The following is a 21,701-nucleotide window of genomic DNA, read 5'->3' as shown; positions in this document are numbered from 1 at the left end:
AGTGCTATAACTGCCAAAAGTTTGGCCACATTCAAAGAACATGCAACTCACCTCCAAGATGTGTTTAATGTGCCACGGAACATCGATCTTATGAGTGCCACAAGGACATCTACACACCACCTAAAAGCTGCAATTGTGGGGAAACCCACACTGCCAACTACACGGGGTGTAAAGCCCGTCCCCCCAGGAGGGGGCTCCATGCCATTCCACCCACAACTACAGGACAAGCTCACAGATTGGTAGCGATAATCAAAGAACTTCAGGAACTTTTAAAAGACAAAGAAGTGTTCCAACTATTACAATCGATCATGAGGGAGACCACTCCTGAACAGTGACATCTTTTGCCTTAATTTGAACTCTTATTTTAATCACAGAACTCTAATTTCGTATTTCCACACTGCCTAATTTAACAAATATAGTATGTTTTCCGTTCAATCAATTTCGAGTTGTTTACGTCATCAGATGGCGCCAGTAAAGTTTGGCAAAATCAAAGATTTTTACAGCTAGACTTATGGTTATATCTATGTATCAACTCGTTCAATAATTTTCAATTGCTTAATATCCATTTCACTTTCATAATTCTATGCATAACTTTCAAATCAAGCTGCATATAATTACTATCGCACATTCACTAATTATGTTTGAATACAATGTTTCTTTTTTGCAAATCATGATTAATGAATCTATCTCCAATTATGTCTGTAAATAAGTACCAACGTATATTTTCAAATCATGCCAGTATATAATTATCATATTTAAATTTATTGTAATACAAAATATTTTTAATTTATCAAGCAAATTACTTGACTTTTAGAAATAGCTACCATAATGTTGCTGAAATCAAAATGTTTTAAGTCAATGTATATAATTATTGTATGATGTATGGGATAGGGGTCGCTGCGAGGCCCAGGTGCCCTGTTTTTGCTAAATAAAGAAAAGAAAAAGAAAGATTGTTGCCTGCAAATAATTTGTTACAGCGAAAACGAAATATTCGCTTGGGCAGCAACTATGGTTTAGCACGTTTACATTTACACATAGTTCTTTATTTCACGCTATCGAAACTTCCAAAATACAAAAACCAAACAATCATCAATCACATTAAAAACTAATATGCTAAACCAAAACGGTTTAAAATATTATTGCCATTAAGGAAATGTACACAATTTCCTTAATTGCAGCAATATTTTTATATTATTGTAATTTAGAACATTAAGTTAACTTAAGTATTGTATTAAGGAAATTTAATATTTTGATATCTAATGTATTAAGTCATAACAATCAATAAAATAATTGATGGAATGAGAGGAAAAATTTTTAAAAGTTTCATGATACCGATGTCTCACATTTCCTTGGCAAAATGTTGATTCCTCTCTTTATTAGAGAAAATCAGTTATTTTGCAAATTAGTTAAGTATATGTTATCGGTTTTCTAACTTCAGCGATAACATGCATAAAAAAGCATATTTTGTTTCCGGCTGATAATTATTTCACTTTCTTGATTCCAGGATTTTTTGGACCAGGGCTGTGTGCTGTAGCTATAGGCCTCATTGGCTGTCACCCAATTATCATAATCATATTATTTTCCTTATCCTACGCATTAAATGGATTAGTTTACTCTGGGTTCATGGTTAACCATGTTGACATGAGTCCACGTTTCGCTGGTAAGTATTATTTGATAACGTTTTTTCTTTTTTTTTAATATTTTCATCTATAGATGCAGAGTTGCCGCGAGTGACTAAAAATGTAAAAAAAAGTACTGACTAATAATTTTCAAATTTATTAAAAGAAATTAAAAATTAGCAGCTTTTTATAAAAAAAAATTCAGTTTAGTATTAAAAGTGAATGCGAAAAATGTTTGTATATGAATAATATATGTTAGTCATAGTGGCAGATACGATTGAATACTTAAAGGGATAATAAATAAATGAATTTAGTTTCTACTGCTTTTTATATAAATAGTCGCCTGTATCATCCCTGATAGATGGACTGGAATTTTGTTTCTCCGGTGTTGAAAGAGAGTCCAATGTTAGCATTTTCATAAACAAATGAAAAATAAATAGTGCTAAAATATTTATCTAAACGTTGTTGTAATAATAATAATGATCATATTATAAAATTTAAAAAGATGGTCTAAATTAATTTGAGCAAAATTTTCTAGCATTTTGTGAAATAGGAGGTATGATTTTGGAAGAAAATATTAAAATTGTTAAATTATCTATGCAAAAATTAATCAACAATGATGTCTACAATGTAAAAAGTGTTGATATATAAACAAAAAAGCACTGAAACACGAATTTTAATTTTAAATTGAAATTTATTCTTCAACGCACAAAGATGGAATAAAAAAAATGTTATGGAAAAATTTTATAAACTCTAATAAACAAATATCGTCTGGTTTTCTATTGAACAATAAACGTTATCAAACATTCTCTACTTCTCTGTGTTTAGTTTTTAACCCTTTCGTTGTGAAATTCAAAAGTGACTCCACTGAACGTTGCACCGCATCGAAAATATACAAGTCGATTTTCTTATTTAAATATTTCGTAACAATATTTTGAAAGTTCCCGTTGTGTACTGGCCGTTAAGACACGGATACGTGCAAATTATCGAAGTCAAGCATCTCTGACATCGGGCAGTGAGCGGGTGGGTGACCACTACGGTGTGTCGTTTTTTCAACTTTTTTTTCCAAAGCAAATAACTGGTAGAGAAGGGAAATTCCAAATGGGCATTACAGATACAACATTTCTTTCGAATCAAGTAATATTATCTGTAGGAGGTATTGCCTTAAAATTCCAAAATTTTTAATGCAAACACCAAAAATGTTACTAATTTTAGTTAGGTTAAAATGATACCATTTTGGGGTTAGGCGAAGTATCAATACGGTTAAAAACTGACTTTTAATCTTCAAAATGAAAATTAAATATCCTTCAGGAAACAGTAATGCCTCCCTAGAAAGTTGAAAAGGTTGTTCTTCAAAGTCAGTTAACACGTTTACGCCGGGGTGACCCACCGGTGGGTCACGCTAGATTGTCTCATCGGGCGGCGCACAGGAGTAAAAACTGGTCACAAATAAATTTCATTTTTTAGTTTTTTTCCGGGAATAATAAAAACCCATAACTACCAATTTGCAATTTTTCTCTTGAATTGTTTCTTCGCCGTGATAAATTTCCTTACAGTGTCTTGTTATTGTTGAGCATACCTGCCAACTCTCCCGGATTTTGCGGGAGACTTTATTTTCATATTTAAAGTGGTAGTAAATATATACTATTTTTTCTTTCATAAATTTAATTTTTAAATGATTTTGATCACCACTATTCTTACAAAAATTAAGCTTATATATTAATATGCGTCACTATCATGGTTGTCAATTTAATTTTTTTCAAATATAACGTGTTTGTTTGCTTAAAATTGAAGTTTTAATTCCATTTTAATACCACTGGGAAAAATGATAATGGAAGGGATTAAAAGTTGGCAGGTCTGTTGTTGAGAATAGATTAACTCCTCCCGAATATTATCGAATACTGAAACAGTTCTTCTACCAGTATTTTCTCTTTTCCGTCCCGCTTTCAGGCGCAACACCCGGCGTGAACGTGTTAAATAAAGAAAGGAAGAAGAGAGTGTGTATTGTCATGTTGAATGAAAATAGCAATTACTAGATGTATTATCTATCATTTTTAGTGGTAAGGACAATGAATTAAATAACATAATGAACAAGCAATTTGTTCCGTTACTCTTTTGTTTTGTATTTTGTTTTTGTTGCATTAATATTAACCATGCAAGAAAAATATCTATTTGGGAAGGAGGAAAAGTACGTATTTGCCTGAAAGAACCATGGGGTGATATATATTTCATCATTAAATATTCGGACATAATCATACGATCAGTATCGGACTATATACATTTATGCAGGTTAAGAGTATGTTATAAAGTACTTCTTTCTTGCAGCCTGGTATGTGCAAAACTGTTAAAAACTATAAGCTTTTGAAAAGCTCCCCGATCTGTCATTGAAATTTTTTTAATGCAATTTACATCAGCGGTGATCATTTTATGAAACTCAATGACAGCCAGAGGAAATTTAAGATATCTAAGTTTCCTGCTGCAACATCGACAGAATTTAGTTAAAGAACTACTGCAAAAAAATCTCCTATACGAGTGCACAAATTGACAACTATATACTTTCTTTTCATCAAAAAAGTACTATTATATAAAGTGCAAAATTCAGTAGCCTTTGGTATTAGTTTTCACGAGGGAAAATCAAATTTTACTGGACTACATAATTAGTATTTTTTTTCCAGGCACATTGTTTGGAATAACAAATGCAATAGCAACTTTACCAGGCTTTATGGCACCTGCATTTGACGGATATATTCTCAAAAGTGGGGTAAGTTTCTATTTGGTTAAATAATAGCCGTAATAATTATAATATAACCAAATAAATAATTGGTTATACTATAATTATTACTAAGTTTGGTAAATAATTATAACCAAGTTTATTATGCAGGATAATTCAGTTCAGTGATAAGGAAATTGGAAGGGAGTCGGGATTGCTCGTAATAAGAATTCAGAATTGTATATCAATCAAAATTGATATGGGTTGCAAAAACTGACTTCTTGTTATAAACTGTCTGTCAGGTCGCATTTGAAAAAAGACTTGAAACAAACTAAATCATCTTAATGAAGTCAAATTTAGTAGGAGCGGAAGGAGCTGTTTTATTGTAATTTAGCAAATTTTCTGTAACTTGACGAAAATTGCAAAGTTCTTACCATTTCATTATAGTTCCTAATGAGGTTGCCCAGGTTTGAAACCCAGCGATGGCTGGTTGATACGAAATTCTGAACCCAGTTCACACCGACCACCCACAGTGCTGACGTAATATCTCTAGTGGTAGGTGGGTCATGAGTCCTCTTTCCGTTGGGCTAACCATGAGAGACTATCTTGGCTTTTTTCTCTGCATGCACCACAAATGCGGGATAGTTCTATTCCCCAATGCTATTATGCAGGTTCTACAAAAATGAATTTCTCCCAATACTTGATCCAGGAGTAGCCTTGTCTTCTGGATTGTGTTCCAAATTACAAGGCTACAGAGTTGAACATAGGTAGTCGTAAACTCAAAATAGGGTCGGCTGTTCAGCGATAGTTCCTTAATCAATATAGCATTAAGATAACTCATAAGGTGAATGAAAATACAATTCCAAATGTGCACGAACAGCCTGTTTAATATGGGGTTGCTACTCTAGTGATGTACCATGAAAGTTCCGGTTATGGTTTGCTATGTGCTCCTCAATCTTTATGAAATGTCCTACCTTCTTTCCAAGTTTGTAGCCGCTGTATCTGAATATGCATAATAGGTAATATCTAATATTTTGGAAGAACTTGCGTAGTTTAAAACACTGAATACAGAAAAACGTTTCTTATATATTTTTTCTTCGTTTTCAGCAAACTTTGGGAAACTGGGAATTTGTGTTTTTAAGTTCAGCAGCCATGCATTTTGTGACGGGCTTCATCTACATGTTGTTTGGTTCGGCTGATCTTCAACCATGGAATGACCCTGAGAGCGACGATGCTGAAAGCAAAAAGGAAATGAAATGCATCGAAGACATCTCTCACAAATTAAAACAGTAGTGAAATAAGTTATTGTGTAAAGTGACCAATATATCATCATGCACAAAGCCATTAGAGTCATCGTGATCAGCCTTTATCATCGTAGCTTGGTGATTTCCATTTGAAATGGCGAAACTAATAATCTCAAAATGGTGGTAAAAGTTGAAAAAAACTCACTAGTGATATAAACATTTTGAGCAATCTTCACACATTATGTTAATGTGGAATTTGGAAGAATTTGAACCAGTGTATTATTTAGGTTTTAAGAAAAATTATTGACAATCATTTTGAATTTTAAACAGTTTAGGAAGAAATGAGTCAGTTTTTCCATTAGTTTATACAGCTTTTTAATGATTTTGTTTGTAAAATTAATATATATTTTATCAAATAAGTCAAATTTATATTTTACAAATGCTCATTTTTACGCTACATATTAGAATTTCCTAACTGAAATAAATCTGTGATACTAAGGTCTCAGTTTCTTTCACATTTATTTCAAATATTGCAAACTATAACTCAGTACTTCAAAAAATATATCACTAAAATGCACTTTTTTAAATTCGCTTTTATACATAGTATCTTAAAAAAAGAAATCAGTGTAGAGACTACTGGACAAGTGTATATTGCGCAATAGCATACCTGCCAACTTTTAATCCCTTCCATTATCATTTTTCCCAGTGGTATTAAAATGGAATTAAAACTTCAATTTTAAGCAAACAAATACGTTATATTTGAGAAAACTTGAGTTGTCAACCATGATAGTAACGCATATTAATATATAAGCTTAATTTTTGTAGGAATAGTGGTGATTAAAATCATTAAAAAATTAAGTTTATAAAAGAAAAATAGTATATATTTACTACCACTTTAAACATGAAAATAAAATCTTCCGGAAAATCCGGAAGAGTTGGCAGGTATGCAATAGTCTGTTAATTTATTAGGAGCAACATGGTACGAAATACAGGGCAATGGCTCGACAAACATTATGGAAAAATACCTCGAAAGAGCAGCCAGATATCATGGGTGAAAGCCTTTATATAGCAAGACGGAAAAGAGAAAAACCTGGTACGTAAAACATTTCATTCCAGCATTTTTTTCGAAAAAAATGAAATATCTGTAACTATCAAGATTTCTTTTATAATTCTGGCATATATATAAAACTGCTTCTTTTCCAAGATAAAGTAGATATTGTTGAAAAATTTAAAAAAAGAATAAGTAAACTCCTCCCCAAAACTAGCTATAACTGAAATGGTTTTACTACCAGCCTTTCCTCTTTTCCGTCTCGCTTTCACCCCTGCCAGATATCTTCCTGCCGTTGTTAATATGCAAATGAAGCCTGTTTTTTTTAATAAAACAGGATAATTACTTAAAATGTATGTCCTTCTATTCAAAGTAAAAGCAGAACCTACTCGTTGTTTTTTTAATTAATTTACTTTCAACTATTACTGATAAAGTGTAATTATACTAAGATTAAGTATATGAATTATGTTTTTCTGGTTTATAGTCTTGCTTTGCCGTAATGTCTAAGCCATGTCCCAGATAGCACAGATTGTCGCAGTGATGTCATAAAAAGTCTAAAACGGTCTGCCAGTTTCAAATTGTCCTAATAAGGTCGAAATGTGATATAACATAAAAGTATCACAGGCTATTTTTTGAAGAATTCTGTTAATTGGTAGCCACAACTGTACTTTACTAGGATTGAAGTCACTGAGAAACTTAGTTGCTACTTCGACGAAAAACTCACGACAACCTTTTCATGCCTTGTGTTTCCAAAGTTCCGTATCATTTTATTCTCATACTTTTTACCGAGTTTGATACTTTAAAGTAATGTGTATATGATTCTGTGAATGACCGAATGAAGAATGTCGACTTTCACCGGTGAATGTCAACAATCACATAGTCGCTTTGAATGTCTAAAATATTTTTATATCCTATTTGATATTAATTTATTCGCTGATTTTATTATATTTATTCGATATATTAATATATGCTGAGAATAGAGTAGAAGAAGCATCGGAGCACACTGGGCAGTGGCACTTGACCTTAAAAAACATTGATGAAGGGCTTACTAGGCAAATGTATACCAGACAGTGGCACTGAAACTTAAAAAAACATTGATGTAGGGCATAACGGGGAGTGGCACTTAATTAGGCTTAGTATATATTTCGAATATTTCTTAAAGTGACTATGTGATTGTCAACATTAACCGATTACAGTCAACCACCACCGATTTCGGTCATTCACAGTAACATTAACATTTATGAAAACTTGCTGCAGTCTTAGTCGCAGTTGCTTGCAACTAATCTCTTAAAATGAAATACATGAATCAATAAACTCGCAAAAGGGCACAATGATTACATTTACGTGTCTAATCTGATCGCCACTCAATATAAAATTGAAAAATACTTTGTTTCCATTAACCTATTTGTGAAGAAAAAAAAACTGCAGCTCTATTCTTCAACTTTTACTTTAAATTCATTTTAAAAATTTCAAATTTTACATAGCTTTTATAGCTTTAGGTCTTGATAGGATGATATTATTCTAAATATTATTGCAGTGGTCGAAAACTAACAATGTTTTTGAGCGAACATTTTCATAAATTGAGCATATTCGTAATTATTTTATGATTTTTTAATTACGATTAAAATGATTTATTCTATCTCGTACACATTTTGGCTAAAATTGATTATATTTCATTGCAAAGATTTTTATCTAGAAGAAATGTCGACAAATTTTCTTCAGAATATAAAGCAATTTCCGTAGAAGTATATATTTTGTTCAGATACTTTTAGGACTCTTAAATAATTTGAAGTTTATATTTGATAAATTGTGTAAAATTTTAAATTTAATTTAACAAAATGTAACAGGAGAGATTTTTTTTAAAAACTCATTAAAAAAGAACATCTAGTTGATATTCCATAGCAAAAAGCAAATGATTTCGAAACAAAAGCTCAAATGACAGCTTTTTCTTTTACTGAAATCGTCAACATATTTTATATAAAATTTTATTCAACTGCTGGCGGTAGGTGTAGATAAAGTATAAAACAGTTGATGAATTCACTTAAAATTGAGCCGGTAGTCGTTCGCAAAAGATGTGTTACAAGAAGAAAATTCTTTGATTTGTATTGAATGAGTTTAAAGCGGTGTTGCTTTTGCTACACAAATGCTTTATTTCAACAAATCTGCCTCCATGAAATGTTATTTGATTTTGAAAGATGTTTAATTATTTAGCTGTAGCATTATTCTTGACGAAAAAAGTGAACCACTGGTCATGTTACACCGCAGCTTTAATAATGATTGTTTTTGTTGAATAAATAAACAGAAAAAAAAAAAGATAATTGAGTACGTCACACAAATGTGAATATTTTAAAGAAGCAATTATATTTGATGAACGCTGTACTGTGTTTCTTTTTTCTTTCGAAAAATATCGTGTATTCCAAGCATTTGATTTTGAAAAAAGGTTTCGACTTTAGAGGTAGTTATTTTGAAAACTGTGATGACTCAACTTTCAAGTTTTTTGTTTAGTGAGAAAAATTAGTGATTTTTGTTGCAAGAAAGATGTATAAAAGTATATAAAAGAGGTGAGATCTACTTATTTTATATAGCTACAGACCAGTTCTTAAATTTGAGATTAAATTTGTATTTGTGGTTCAAACTTAATTAGAATATGTTAGTGTTTTATGATTGACGATGAAAGTATATTGATATGTTTTGAATTCACTTTCGATCTTAACTTCCGATTTAAATCGTTTGTTTAATTTAAATTTTTAACGATTCTTTCGTTTTAAAATGCATATTGGCTGTTTTTTTTCCCGGTTTCTCAGTCAAATTTAATTTTATTTTAATCTCATCTTTTTAATTTTCTTTTCATTTTTATAATAATACATTCCAATCAACAATTTCATGATCGATGTTTTTTATGGTTTTCATTTTCTAATCTAGAATGATTGATTCATTGTTTTCGCAAAGTAATTCATTTATTTGCACATTTTTTCAGCACATTTGGCTTCCATTTTTTTTACAAAATTCGTAAATTTTTCAGGAGTCAACAACGCAACTAATTTAATTTTATTTTAATTTAGCAACCAAACAACAAGCTTAATTTTAAGTCGAAATCTTGAATTTTTACTATTAAAAGCAAACCATGTAATTTCAAATTTGTTTTATTGGTACAATTTCAATAACAATATTGTTTACATGAATTTTAATTTTTTTTTAAATTTGTTATAAATATTATGTGACGGAAATTCTTTATCTTGCTTTTCCTGAGATTATCCCATCCAACAAAACTTACCATTAAAACATAGTTGTGATTCTTTAAAACATGCAATTAGTGGTATGGTTCCCCTAAAAACTTAAAAATAACACTAGCAGACAAAAAAATTTTAATTTGGAATGAAATTAAAGTCATGGGGTATATATATATATATATATATATATATANAGATATATATATATATATATGCGTGTGTGTGTGGGAATCCAACCACCATTACAGCAGCTCCACCCCACTTATGTCAGATTCCAGCTAAACGCTCAGACGTAGCGGTTGTGTTATTTCGATTGTTGTTTTTTTTTTCATTAAATTTAATTGTTGCAGAAGCTTGCTTATTTCAACTATACTTGTCGTCAACCTCCACATGGGGGCTCTGGCCGTTTGATAAAATATAATTAACACAGACGGTGTTGATTAACCGAAAGATAACTAAGCACAGACGGTGTTTACCTAACTTACCAGACGGGTAAGTACAGCATTCGATTTGAACTATCTCTCTTAAACTGAATTAATTGTAATACAATGACATCTCTTATCGATATTGAGTCAATTGCAAATTTCCTAAAATCAGGAAATATAAAAACTGTGAAATTGCTGAATAGAATTATATTTAACGATGTGTTTGATCGTAACTCTTTATAATTAAATAAACAGAATTGTGACACTTATGAATACTCATTTGTAAAGTCTTGGGTAGTTTTTTCGCCTACCATGCTTTGGTCAAAAAATGTCACTATGCCCAAATTGAAATTACCAAAACATCAACACGAGGCATCTAATTCCAGCATTGACTGTGGCATATTCATGTCATCACTAGATGAGAAATGTTTACATATAACGAATTTACATTGTCAAGACAACACTGAATAGGTTCTTATAATCATATTAAATGAAAATGAAGAAATAAATAAAACCGAGACTAACTTAGCACTATAAATTTCCCAACAGAAGAAAGAGTTTTCCTCTTCAATGTAATGTGTTAAAGCCGAATTTCGTAACTCCTAATGAATATTATTTTCTAAAAATAGGAAAAAGAATTCGAAAAAGCAATACAACTAACAAAACTGCATCTCATACAAATGAGTGAAGGGATAAAATGAAACTGAAATATGCTTTTTTTTTATTGAATTATTATTATGTAGTGAATTCATAAAACGAACTCAACTGGAAAGATATTTATATTACTACAGAAAATGAATGCCAGTCAAAATACATTCGAATGTTATCTTTCATAAATTCATCTTTATTTATATAATTTTTTTAACCTTGCAAGGGATGCCGATGGCATTTCTTTTCAAATGAAAATCAGTTAGAAATATCAAAATGGTTTTGTACAAATGTTGTAAAATTCATTTCTTTCATTTGCTTAATACAACATTAGGATCACCAAAAAATAGTAAGTTTTTATTATATTTTTTATTTTTTTATTGATAACTAAAGATGTCTCTAATACATGAAGTGAAGACTAGAGTACATTTTTGTCTTTATTTTCTGTTGAAAAAGATTTTTGTACGAATCTTAAATATATTCGCGTAGCTGATTTAAATATTTTTCTCCTTGCATGCTACAGTTTTTTTTATAGAATTTAATGATATATTCCTAACAGAGATTTTTTTTAAAAATTCAGTCAAGTGAATACTCAATGTCACCACTTCTTTGCTGCGTAGGGAGTCATAAGTGGAGGCACAGTTTACACATTTCAATATATGATGTGATACTTTAAGGTTATATAGTTTTTTTTTCAAAAGTTCTATATTCAAAAAAGCAGACAATCCTATTTGTGTACAATGCATATAAATGTATACGTTCACTGAAAACTAATATATTTAGACAAAAAATAAACGAACTAAAAATATCATTTTAAAAAAAAATGCGCTAGCAAGACTAATTTCGAGATTTAAGAAACCCAAACCAGAATTAGGTACAATCAAGCCCTCATATAACTATAACAAAAAAATTGCATTGCTATGCTATTAGTCAAAATTATCAGATGGACAAAATTAAAATCAGCTGTTCCGAAATGGTGTTCCGCGGAACGCTTGGTCTCCATGGAAGAGTTGAAAGGGTTCCGTGTGATAGTAAATTTGTATATGTTACCGGCAAAGTATGAAACGCCGGATGTTGTTGTTTCTAATGCCACTTGCCAATATCAGCACGCGAATTTAAGGTTGAGAGAACGTTTCTTGTTTTTGAGTGGTGCCATCTATGGCCAATATGACGAATTCAGCCACACACACTCACAGACCGGTGTGAAGGGCGGGCCCATTCATGCAGTCATTTATTCATCCACAGATCGTAATTTTGACCTGAACCAGTGCACGGTCTATCTCCAATTCAGTACCACCAGAGGTATTGATTTGTTACGGGAACTTGGAGGACTTTGTAACCCCGAAAAGACTTTAAAAACTTCGTTGAACAGCCGACTCAATTTTGAATTAACGGCTAACAATGTTCATCACCGTAGACTTGGTATTTTGAACGCCACCCAGAAGACAAAGGAAATCCAGGATCAAGTACTGAGAGATCAAGTATTGGGCTATCCCGGTTTAGAACAAGCATTTATAAAAATTGCATTCGTATTTCCCAGTACACATTCAAAATCAAAATAAAATTACTAATATCTTTAATAAAAAAATATGTTTGCTTAATAACCTTTTTAGACACTTAAAGCAGTTCTTTTAAGATTTCCTATCGAAGTAAACCATAAATTGTCTTATTTCATTTGTTTTATACGTTTGTTTATTCATCAAAAACAAATTCTTAACTAGTTTTGCTATAGCACAGGAACTGTAAACTGAAAGGTCGGACATAAAGCATAAATTAAGATGACATTCTTAATTTATAATAATCTTAGACTTAATTTAAAAATTTTTAGTATAATTTAAAATATAATCTTAAACTATACAAAATAATCTTAATAATAAAATAATTAAAAATCTTAATACTTCTAATTGAATAATCGTTTTTTTTTAATAGTTTATAACGTTTAAAATTACCATAATAAACCTTGTTTATAAAGTCAGGTTTCCACCGAAAGGAGGTTGATTATTTAAGATTCCGTAGTCGAAAAATATTGGGAACCGCTACCTTAGAGCACTTGCACAGAACTTTTGAGAACTGTAGAAAAATTATGTTTTTCTGATGAATAAAAACGAGTTATCGCTACTTCTCACGAGTTATTGCTAGTAATATAGATTCATTGTTCAACAGAAACAAAATGATGTTAACTTGAATACTTTATGCTGGTTTGTAAAAAAAATTCAGAGCAAAAAATATTAATTACAAATTCAACGCAAACATGATAACGGCAATATAGTACCTTTCGGATCCATGAATTCGAGCATTAAGGATGGCTCAATTTTTTAATGTTTAATTTTTGAAAGATTTTACATAAAAAAATTAAGACGACTAAAATGGAAATGTCGATTTATGGTTGATTTTCTACATCCTGTGATTGCAGTTCCCCTACAGTTAAATTTTTACGAAAAAAACCAAACAAAAACGTACCTAGAACTCTCATGTATTTATATCAAATTTTAAAACAGTCCAATGCACAATATTTTCTAAAAATAGAAAAAAGAAATCGTAGAATGAATTAAAAAAAAATGCATTTAACACAAACATGCATAGAAAGGCACTTAAAACCGAAGAATGTTTTTTATTGAATAATTGAGTATATCTCAAGGCGATCTCGAGTGGAAGATAAACAAACGGGAAGATAAATTGGAGTAAATTGAACTTGAAGAACAAGAATTATATATTACCCACAACTATTTGCTTTAATATATCCATCCTTGTTTACACTTGTTTTTTTACTTTCCATAGGATTCTGATGACATTTGTTTTCCTAAAGGAAAAAATTATAAAAATGATTTTGTTCTAATACCGGTATTTTCTATAAAAGATTTTTCAATCATTTGCTTTAGACAACGATAGAATCACACAAAAAGTAAGTTTTTATTTCATGTTCTTTTATTTCTTTTAATTTAATTTTAAGTTGAATGTTTAAACTTCTTTGTTTTTTACTTTTATATTTTTAATGCTTGAAGTGGTACATTTTTAATGCTCAATTTTTCTAGACAATGAAACCCTAAATAAACAAACTACTTTTGACAGAATTTAGACTATATATAATATAATAAAGTTATAAATAAAGTTTTTTAGGGCAAGCGAATATGATAGCCGAAATAAATGAATAAAATGCTACTAATTAATTTAAAAATATTTGTATCATAGTTTGAATAATAGAAATGTTTGAAAAATTTGGTTTATTGACATTCATTTGAAGTTTGACCCTGCGTCAGTTTACAAAACGGAACTCTGTCTGTTTCATAAGAAATAGTGCCACCTAAACAACTGGCATGAATGATGAGAAAGAAATGAAAAGAAGAAAAAAAGAATGAAAAGAAAAGCTTCAAACTTTCTGCGCTTATTTTGGTCAACACTGATTTTGAGGGGGTAAAAAAGACACTATTGCCAAAATCTTCGAGCATGCTCATTCAAATTGCTCCACCAGTTTTGCGATATTAAATCTTCCAAGAGATGTGTTGCTAAGAGAATGATAATTTACATCGAGTTAGGATAGAAGTGTTTAGTACACACTAAGTGTTAATCATATTAGAAATAGATGCTGTTGACGTATGCCTGTTTAGGCAGAGGGGGTGCGATTGTTCTTGTTTTTCCAGTGGCGCCATCTATGGCCAAGAGTTCGACTTCAGCCACACCATACGTTACACCTGTTTATAGGGCGGACTCATTCATACATCCATCCATTCATCAACAGATCATAATTTTGACGTGAATCAGAGAACGATCGATCTCGAATCCAGTACCCCCAGAGGTGTTGATTTGTTATGGGAACATGGAAGACTTTTGCGACTGGACAGATTTAACGTGTATCAGTCACTTTATTAGAAATAGATAAATAATGAAACAGCATTTTTACCAATTTTAAATTCTCAGGAAAAAGTTTCTATATACTAATGAATCCAGCTAAGTCGTGGTGGCTCAAGGGGTAAAGCACTCGTCTTCCAAAGAGGTGCACCGTGTTTGAATTTCAGGGATGAGTGGTCGATATGAATTCCACACCCGGCTCTCACTGGTCACGTAAAGCCTCAGTGGTAGACGTATTATGAATTACAGTCCCCCTTCCATCTGACTAACCGTGAGGTTTTCGTAGTTTTCATCACCATGTAACTCAACTGGAGGTTAGTTCCATCAAACTTTCCTCAGCGAATTCAAGTTTCTTTCTAAAGTTGATCCAGGAATTTCTTTGTCATTGGATGGGGTTCAAAATTACAAGTTAAAGGGGATAAACATTGGCAATTATAAACTCAAAATCGGGTCAACTGTTCCACGATGGTTATAAAATAAAATAATAAATCAGGACATTTAATTTTGAATAAAGTCTTAGATGAACTAATTTGGTTTAATTTTTTTGCATTTTTCAACTACTTCTAATATTTTATTTTGACTGTGTAAAACTAAATCATTTAAACAAGAATTGCCTTTGTTTTTTTTAATGTATCGCCATCGCTTATTTACACGTTTTCACGTTTAAACTTCTTTTATAACAATTATATAAAAATAAAAATTCTATTCCAAAAGGTAATAAAACACTTGGCAAGGAAAAAATCATAAAATGTTGGAACTCGATTTTACAAAAAGCTATACATCTTACCTTCTGAAAATTTTGATTTCTGAGTCATATATGAAAATATAAGGTACGTTTTGACGTTGACTTGGCAATTCTTCAGAATCAGAAGAATTTCTCCAGTATTATGTCTCGAATTTACTTAGCAATAATTGTTTCCTTGTTGTTTTCAGTGATTCCAGCTCGCATTGTATTGACTATCCTTGTCTTCTTTGGCTACATTACCATTTCTGCAATGCGAGTGAATCTCAGTGTAGCCTTAGTAGCCATGGTTGGAGTACCTAGATCTGGCAATGGAACTAATGAAACAACGATTACGTGTCCGGAACTTATAATTTCTAAAAACACAACAACAGAAGAAGATGAATTTTTAGTAAGTTTTAAATATAATTTATATTTGAATTATCTGAGCTGATTTATACTATTGCAGTCAGTATACACTGTTTGGTTTGCTTTTATTTGTTATATGTATTTAAAATAATTTAATTTTACTAGGCTAAATCAGTGGTTCAGATTTCTTTCAGCAATAGGACCCTAGTTTTTTCTTAAAAATAAACAATATATAGACAATTGGGAAAGTATTAAGCAATAAAACACTGTGTTTTAAGACATAAAAGGAATGGAATGTTTTTTCTTGTCATTATTAATAATCTATAATTAGGTTTTATGTTCAACTGTTAAACAGTCAGTTCTGGAGCTGCATCTAATCTAGTTACCAATTTCTTTATCAGCTTATATGCATATAATTGAATGAAATAGACCGAATTATGGCTTTCTTTGGAAAAAAAATAACAAAAAAGAACTGCTATAATTATGGAAACACATAAATTAATAGAGAATTTAGTTATTTTTTTTTATTTGAAAAGCGCGTTGGCAAATACTAATGCAAATTTTCAGAAATGCGCGTCTTTTTCATACTCTAATTTACCTATGCTGTTATTAAAGATTATATATTCTTTTAAATGAAATAGTTAATTTATTTACATTGGCATTTTACTTTAATTAGTTTCAAAAAGGCAACCAAAATGTTAAATATACAATGGATTACTGATTGGATTTATAATATACCCTTACTGTACCGAATGTAGCTATTATGTCTCACAAACGTAGCATGGAAATATTTCAGTGGTTGCAGAAACGTTACTAAACATTGCAAGTACTTCCCTGTTGATTACAAAAAAAAAACGCTTTTACGTCTTAACAAAAAAACACAAGAGAAACATTTTTTTCTGCGCTCAAAACATCGCAAAAACATAAATGTTCATAACATAACCAACATAAATGTAAAATAGAGGGATTACTTCATTAGCTAAAAGCAATATTTTGCGATTTCAGACAGGCGAATTTACCTGGAATTCTAACATTCAAGGACAAATAGTCGGATCGTATTTCTATGGATACATAGTAACGCAGATTCCTGGTGGTTTATTAGCCGAAAGATACGGTGCTAAATGGATTTATGGAATCGGGATTCTGATGACCACTCTCTTCTCATTTCTGACTCCCATAGCAGCAAGATGGAATGTATGGTCGTTGGTTGCACTTCGAGTTGCTATGGGATTAGCTACGGTAAGTTACAATGCAAATTTTAAGTTTGTTAGATTTGTTGGAAGTACCCCTGACTGCAGGCCGTGATAGCCTGGTTGGCAGGGCGATGAACTCATGTTTGTGAAAACGGGAGCTCTAATCCAAATGGCCGAAAGATGACTGGGGCAAGTTAAATCTGTCGGGTTACAAAGTTCTCTATGTTCTGATAACAAATGAAAACCTCTGGGGTACTGAATTGGATATGGATCGTTCTCTGGTTTAGGTCAAAATTAAGATCTATGCATGAATAGGGACAGCCTTTGACTAATAGGTACGACAGAAGTCAAATTCTTGAGCATAGATGGCGCCACTGGAAAACAAGAACAATCATACCCCTTCTGTTTTAATGGCTGACAACAACAACATCCCTGATTGTATGCTTCAAAGAGCTGAATAAAGGAAAATGCTTAATGATATTTTGCGAAATAGACTATCGGTTATATGTATAAAATACCGATTTTTTTTCTATTTAAGGTCATTAAAAATGTATGTATTTTGTTTACGAGCCTTTTTCCATTAACTCTTCAAATGTAGTACATATATCTGCGCATTAAAAATGTTTACATCCAAGGTGGAAAATGGTATCAGGGATGTTTGGTCCCCGGTAAAGTTACCCTAATGGTAGTATTCAGCTTTCTTTTTTTTTTTTTGAGCAATAGTTTGGCTACCATGACTTATTAAAAGTTATATCGCACTACTATATAATAGACGTGGTACTGTAAACTTACTGTAAGCATGCCTGCTAACTTTTATGCAATTGGCATAAAATTTTATTTTCATATTTAAAGTGGTAGCAAATATATACTATTTTTTTTCTTTTATAAACTTAATTTTAAAATAATTTTAAACACCACTATTCTTAAAAAAATTAAGTATATATAGAATTATGTGCTATGGTTGTTAGCTTAATCTTTATTTCAAATACTACGTATTATTTTGCTCAAAATTGAAATTCTATTTTAATACCCCTGGGGAAAGTCATATTGGAAGGGATTAAAAGTTGGCTGTTTCCTTAGTTGGAAAATAATTGAAAAAAAACATTCGTATTCACCGAGGTTTATTCATTTCAAAAACAGGTGGAAAATGAAAAGGTTTTAAAACTAGTTTTATCTCTTTTACAGGGTACACACTTACTTGCAATATATTAAAATGGTGTGATTTTTCTACCAGAGATTTCAGTTATGAATGCATAGTTCAGTTATATATGCACTTGCTTGTTTGACTCAAAATGTTGCTTGCATATACATTTAGTTAGTGTATGAACCCTTATTACTTCAAAAATTATATTAAATGATTGATGACAAGATACAGAAAACTTGCAGCTGAACACTTTCTTTAATACATTTTTGAGAGAGGGAGAGAGAGAGAGAGATTTTCTTTGACTACAACTTATTCAGTGCACAGCTATTAATCACTCAAAAGAAATTAGATTTAAATACAACTTATTCAGTGCACAGGTATAAATCACTCAAAAGAAATTTTACTAATATTGAAACTTACTTGGTCGAATTTTGTTCCCCATCAAACACTTTGTAGGGTGACGAAATCGGGTTCGAATCCTGCGTTAACTTAGCTGTATAATTTATAAATATTCATACATGCAATTTATAAAGTAGTTAAAAATTAAGGACTGAGGCTTTCAAAATTTTTGGATAATTTTGTGAACATTTTAAAACCCTAATTACGAAAGTGCTGAACTAAGTGGAGATTCATTTGAATCATTTTCAATGAAAGAGAGATTTTACGTGACAGAAAAGTTGGCACTATTTGAAAGGAGTCGATAATTAATTTAGGAAACAAAGAATCATACATTAAATTATCTACCACTAGTAGAGATAACCCCAAATAGGTAAAATAAATTAGCAAATCTGTCAGACAAAATAAAAACTAAATTTCAGACAACATGTGCAAATTTTTGCAGGTTTACCTTAAATACCAAGAGGCTTACATCAACAAATGTTTAGATACGTGAATAATTGTGCTTTCATTTCATTCATGCCGCATCTATACGACATTTTTTTAAGATTTATAACTTATTGGCAATTCCTACTGGTGCGGCAACGTGAATTTTAAATATTATTGATATTATTAATTTTAACTTAGTGTTGGTAGTTAAAATACTTTCGTTCTTGTTTTTTAAAGATGAGTATAAAAATTTTCGTATTTGAAGCAGTGCCGTTAGCAGATTAAGGTTCAAACTTTTCAAAATTTGCGATTCTTAAGAAATAATCTTTAAAGTGGTAATGATCAAAAACAAAATTATATTGAACTAGCTAAATTCCTGTATAATTTTGATTGAAGCTAATATCATCGTAATATCATAGAACTTTCTTTTTCTTCATTTGCGTAGGAACTGGGCATCTTAGGCGTTGTCTTAGGCCTAGCGGCCCTTTTCCCATTCATCTTGAAAATGAAAGAAAAACATACACGATAACAGTTAAAGTAACATGGCGCATAATAGAGTTCAAGATAGTATGGCTCTTTTTTTAATATATACATTGGGGTAGGTGCAATTATTTAATTTAAATTTTTTAAAATACCCCGCAATTTCTCCACTAGAATTAAAAATACTATTTTCTGAAACTAGGGAGATTCAGTAGCATTTGGAGGGTACGATATTGTACACAAATCACCGATACTTCCTGCTCAATTTTGTTACCTCCGACTATAGTTGAGAGAGCTTCATGCCACTAATGAGGATCAAATCATAATTATTCTGTTAATGTGTGCACTTTATCAAATATTATATATAAAACATTCTTTTTTTCTTCTCATTTTTCAAAGGGCGTGTCCTTCCCAGCGGTGAATGTTATGATTGGCCAATGGGTGCCGAAGATAGAACGAAGTAGAATATCTACTGTTATGAATTTGGGGGTGATTATAGGCAATCTTTTGACAAGCATAGTCGCCGGACATTTGTGCGAAGGGTCATTTTTGGGTGGATGGCCGTCTGTATTTTATGTTTCTGGTAAGTAATATTAACACGTTGAACGCCACTCTAATTTTACATGGCTTGCCCATCTGGCCACAGTAAATATCTACGAACTAAATTTTTCAAATATTAGACGGATATTGCTATTTTTTTAGAAGATTTATCATGACATGTATGACAGAAGTGGTGAATTATATTAGCCTACGAATTATGTAGAAATAGTGGTGGATAAAAATCTACTAAAATGAATTTATTAAACCAAGAATAACAATAATTAAGTAAATTTTGAATAAATTTTCTGCAATTCCATAAAAGAGTGTAAATTTTATAGTTCTATATCATGTTATACGCTGTAAGCCAGCTGTTTTTTGCAGCCTATGTGAAAGGTCAGTGTCAGCCACCGGTGGTTGACGCTGCCTAAATGTAATTTTAGCGTTAGCCACCGATGGCTGACACTGTGCTCAACGTATTAATTACTAACATATACGCAGACACTTTCCAACAACTACGGAATTTCCTTACTTTTTTCTCTGTGGTAGCAAATGTAGCGTCATCTAATAAACAACAACTAAAAGAATTCTATCTACTTCCGTATATTATTAAACAGAAGAAGAACAAAGTTTCAACAGTCCAAAATATAGACAGGGAGTTTATAATTGCTTTCCAGTTTTAATGCAAGCCATTTTAGAATCATTCAATCAATACGATTGAGTTTGTATTAGAATGCTTTTTTACTACAATTGCATTGAAATTGGTCAAATTTTAAAAGGCTCCATTTCTAAAAGCTTTATGCAAAACTTGTTTAAGTCAACACAAAATCGTTCGAAGCATTTGCTATTAAAATAAAGATTGTTTACAAATAGAATAAGCAAAAGAGTCTCCTGAAACCTATCTTAGATTCTAAAAATAGTTCTAGAAAAATAAGAATTGTTGCCAAATATTTATGCTTTGGAGCATTACGATTAGAAATATTTCGTATATGCGCATACATATATGTAGTTTCCAAGTCAAATAATTCACAACACTCAAACATCCAGGCAAAAACCTCACAACAATTGAAAAGTTATTGAGTTTGGATGTCTATATAAAATAATTTGAATTATGTTCGAAAGTATTGAACGTAAATTGGAATTTTTTCAATTTGGATGGTATTATTATTACAATACATGTTTAATCTTTACTTTTCATTTTATCTAAACATAAATTTTTTCCCTTTATGTTTGTTCCTGTTCTGTTATTTCCCTTTTATCTTTATTCCTGTCAATTTTTCACTTTTAGGTTTACTAGGGAGTGTATGGTTTATTCTATGGGCTCTATTAATTCATGAAAAGCCTGAAGATCACCCCCGTATTTCAAAACAAGAACTTATATATATTCAAGATGGTATTGACAACGCGAAAAAGAAAGTAAATTATAAAAAAATTAATATTTTTAAATCCATTCCTTTCTATAAGCTAATTCAAAATTAATATATCAATATCTTACTTTCAGAAATTAAAACTAAAATACTTAACGAATTTTAATCTTTGAATATTCATTTTTTGATTCTAAAAATTACATAGCTGCCAACTCTTCCGGTTTTCCCGGAAGATTTTATTTCATATTTAAAGTGCTAGCTAAATTCAGGTTATTTCACTAAATTTTTGAATTAT

The 21,701-nt window shown here is 31.0% G+C and overlaps 2 protein-coding genes across 5 annotated transcripts in view; both read left to right on the top strand.

Moving 5' to 3' along the window:
- Positions 1–6,078, top strand: part of LOC107455754 (putative inorganic phosphate cotransporter) — a 66,384-nt gene extending 60,306 nt beyond the window's left edge. For all 3 annotated transcript variants that reach the window (XM_071181988.1, XM_071181986.1, XM_071181987.1), the window contains 3 exons: positions 1,505–1,660; positions 4,295–4,380; positions 5,437–6,078. In XM_071181988.1, coding sequence (XP_071038089.1) covers positions 1,505–1,660; positions 4,295–4,380; positions 5,437–5,622 — 428 coding nt within the window. In that variant the 3' untranslated portion in view covers positions 5,623–6,078. The remainder of the gene's footprint in view (positions 1–1,504; positions 1,661–4,294; positions 4,381–5,436) is intronic.
- Positions 6,079–8,658: 2,580 nt separating this feature from the next.
- LOC139425878 (putative inorganic phosphate cotransporter) lies at positions 8,659–21,612 on the top strand. Of its 2 annotated transcripts, XM_071181993.1 has the most exons (6): positions 8,659–9,182; positions 13,703–13,826; positions 15,704–15,903; positions 16,866–17,099; positions 19,902–20,085; positions 21,328–21,612. In XM_071181993.1, coding segments are annotated over exons 2-6 (810 nt in total). In that variant the 5' UTR covers positions 8,659–9,182; positions 13,703–13,825; the 3' UTR covers positions 21,519–21,612. The 2 variants fall into 2 exon arrangements, with proteins under 2 accessions (XP_071038094.1, XP_071038093.1); XM_071181992.1 differs by lacking the exon at positions 8,659–9,182 and having other exon boundaries at positions 13,582–13,826.
- The last annotated feature ends 89 nt before the right edge of the window (positions 21,613–21,701 follow it).

Source organism: Parasteatoda tepidariorum, chromosome 6 (assembly GCF_043381705.1).
Source record: "Parasteatoda tepidariorum isolate YZ-2023 chromosome 6, CAS_Ptep_4.0, whole genome shotgun sequence".
In the NCBI taxonomy this organism is placed as follows: domain Eukaryota; kingdom Metazoa; phylum Arthropoda; class Arachnida; order Araneae; family Theridiidae; genus Parasteatoda; species Parasteatoda tepidariorum.
This window is presented reverse-complemented; position numbering and strand designations above follow the sequence as displayed.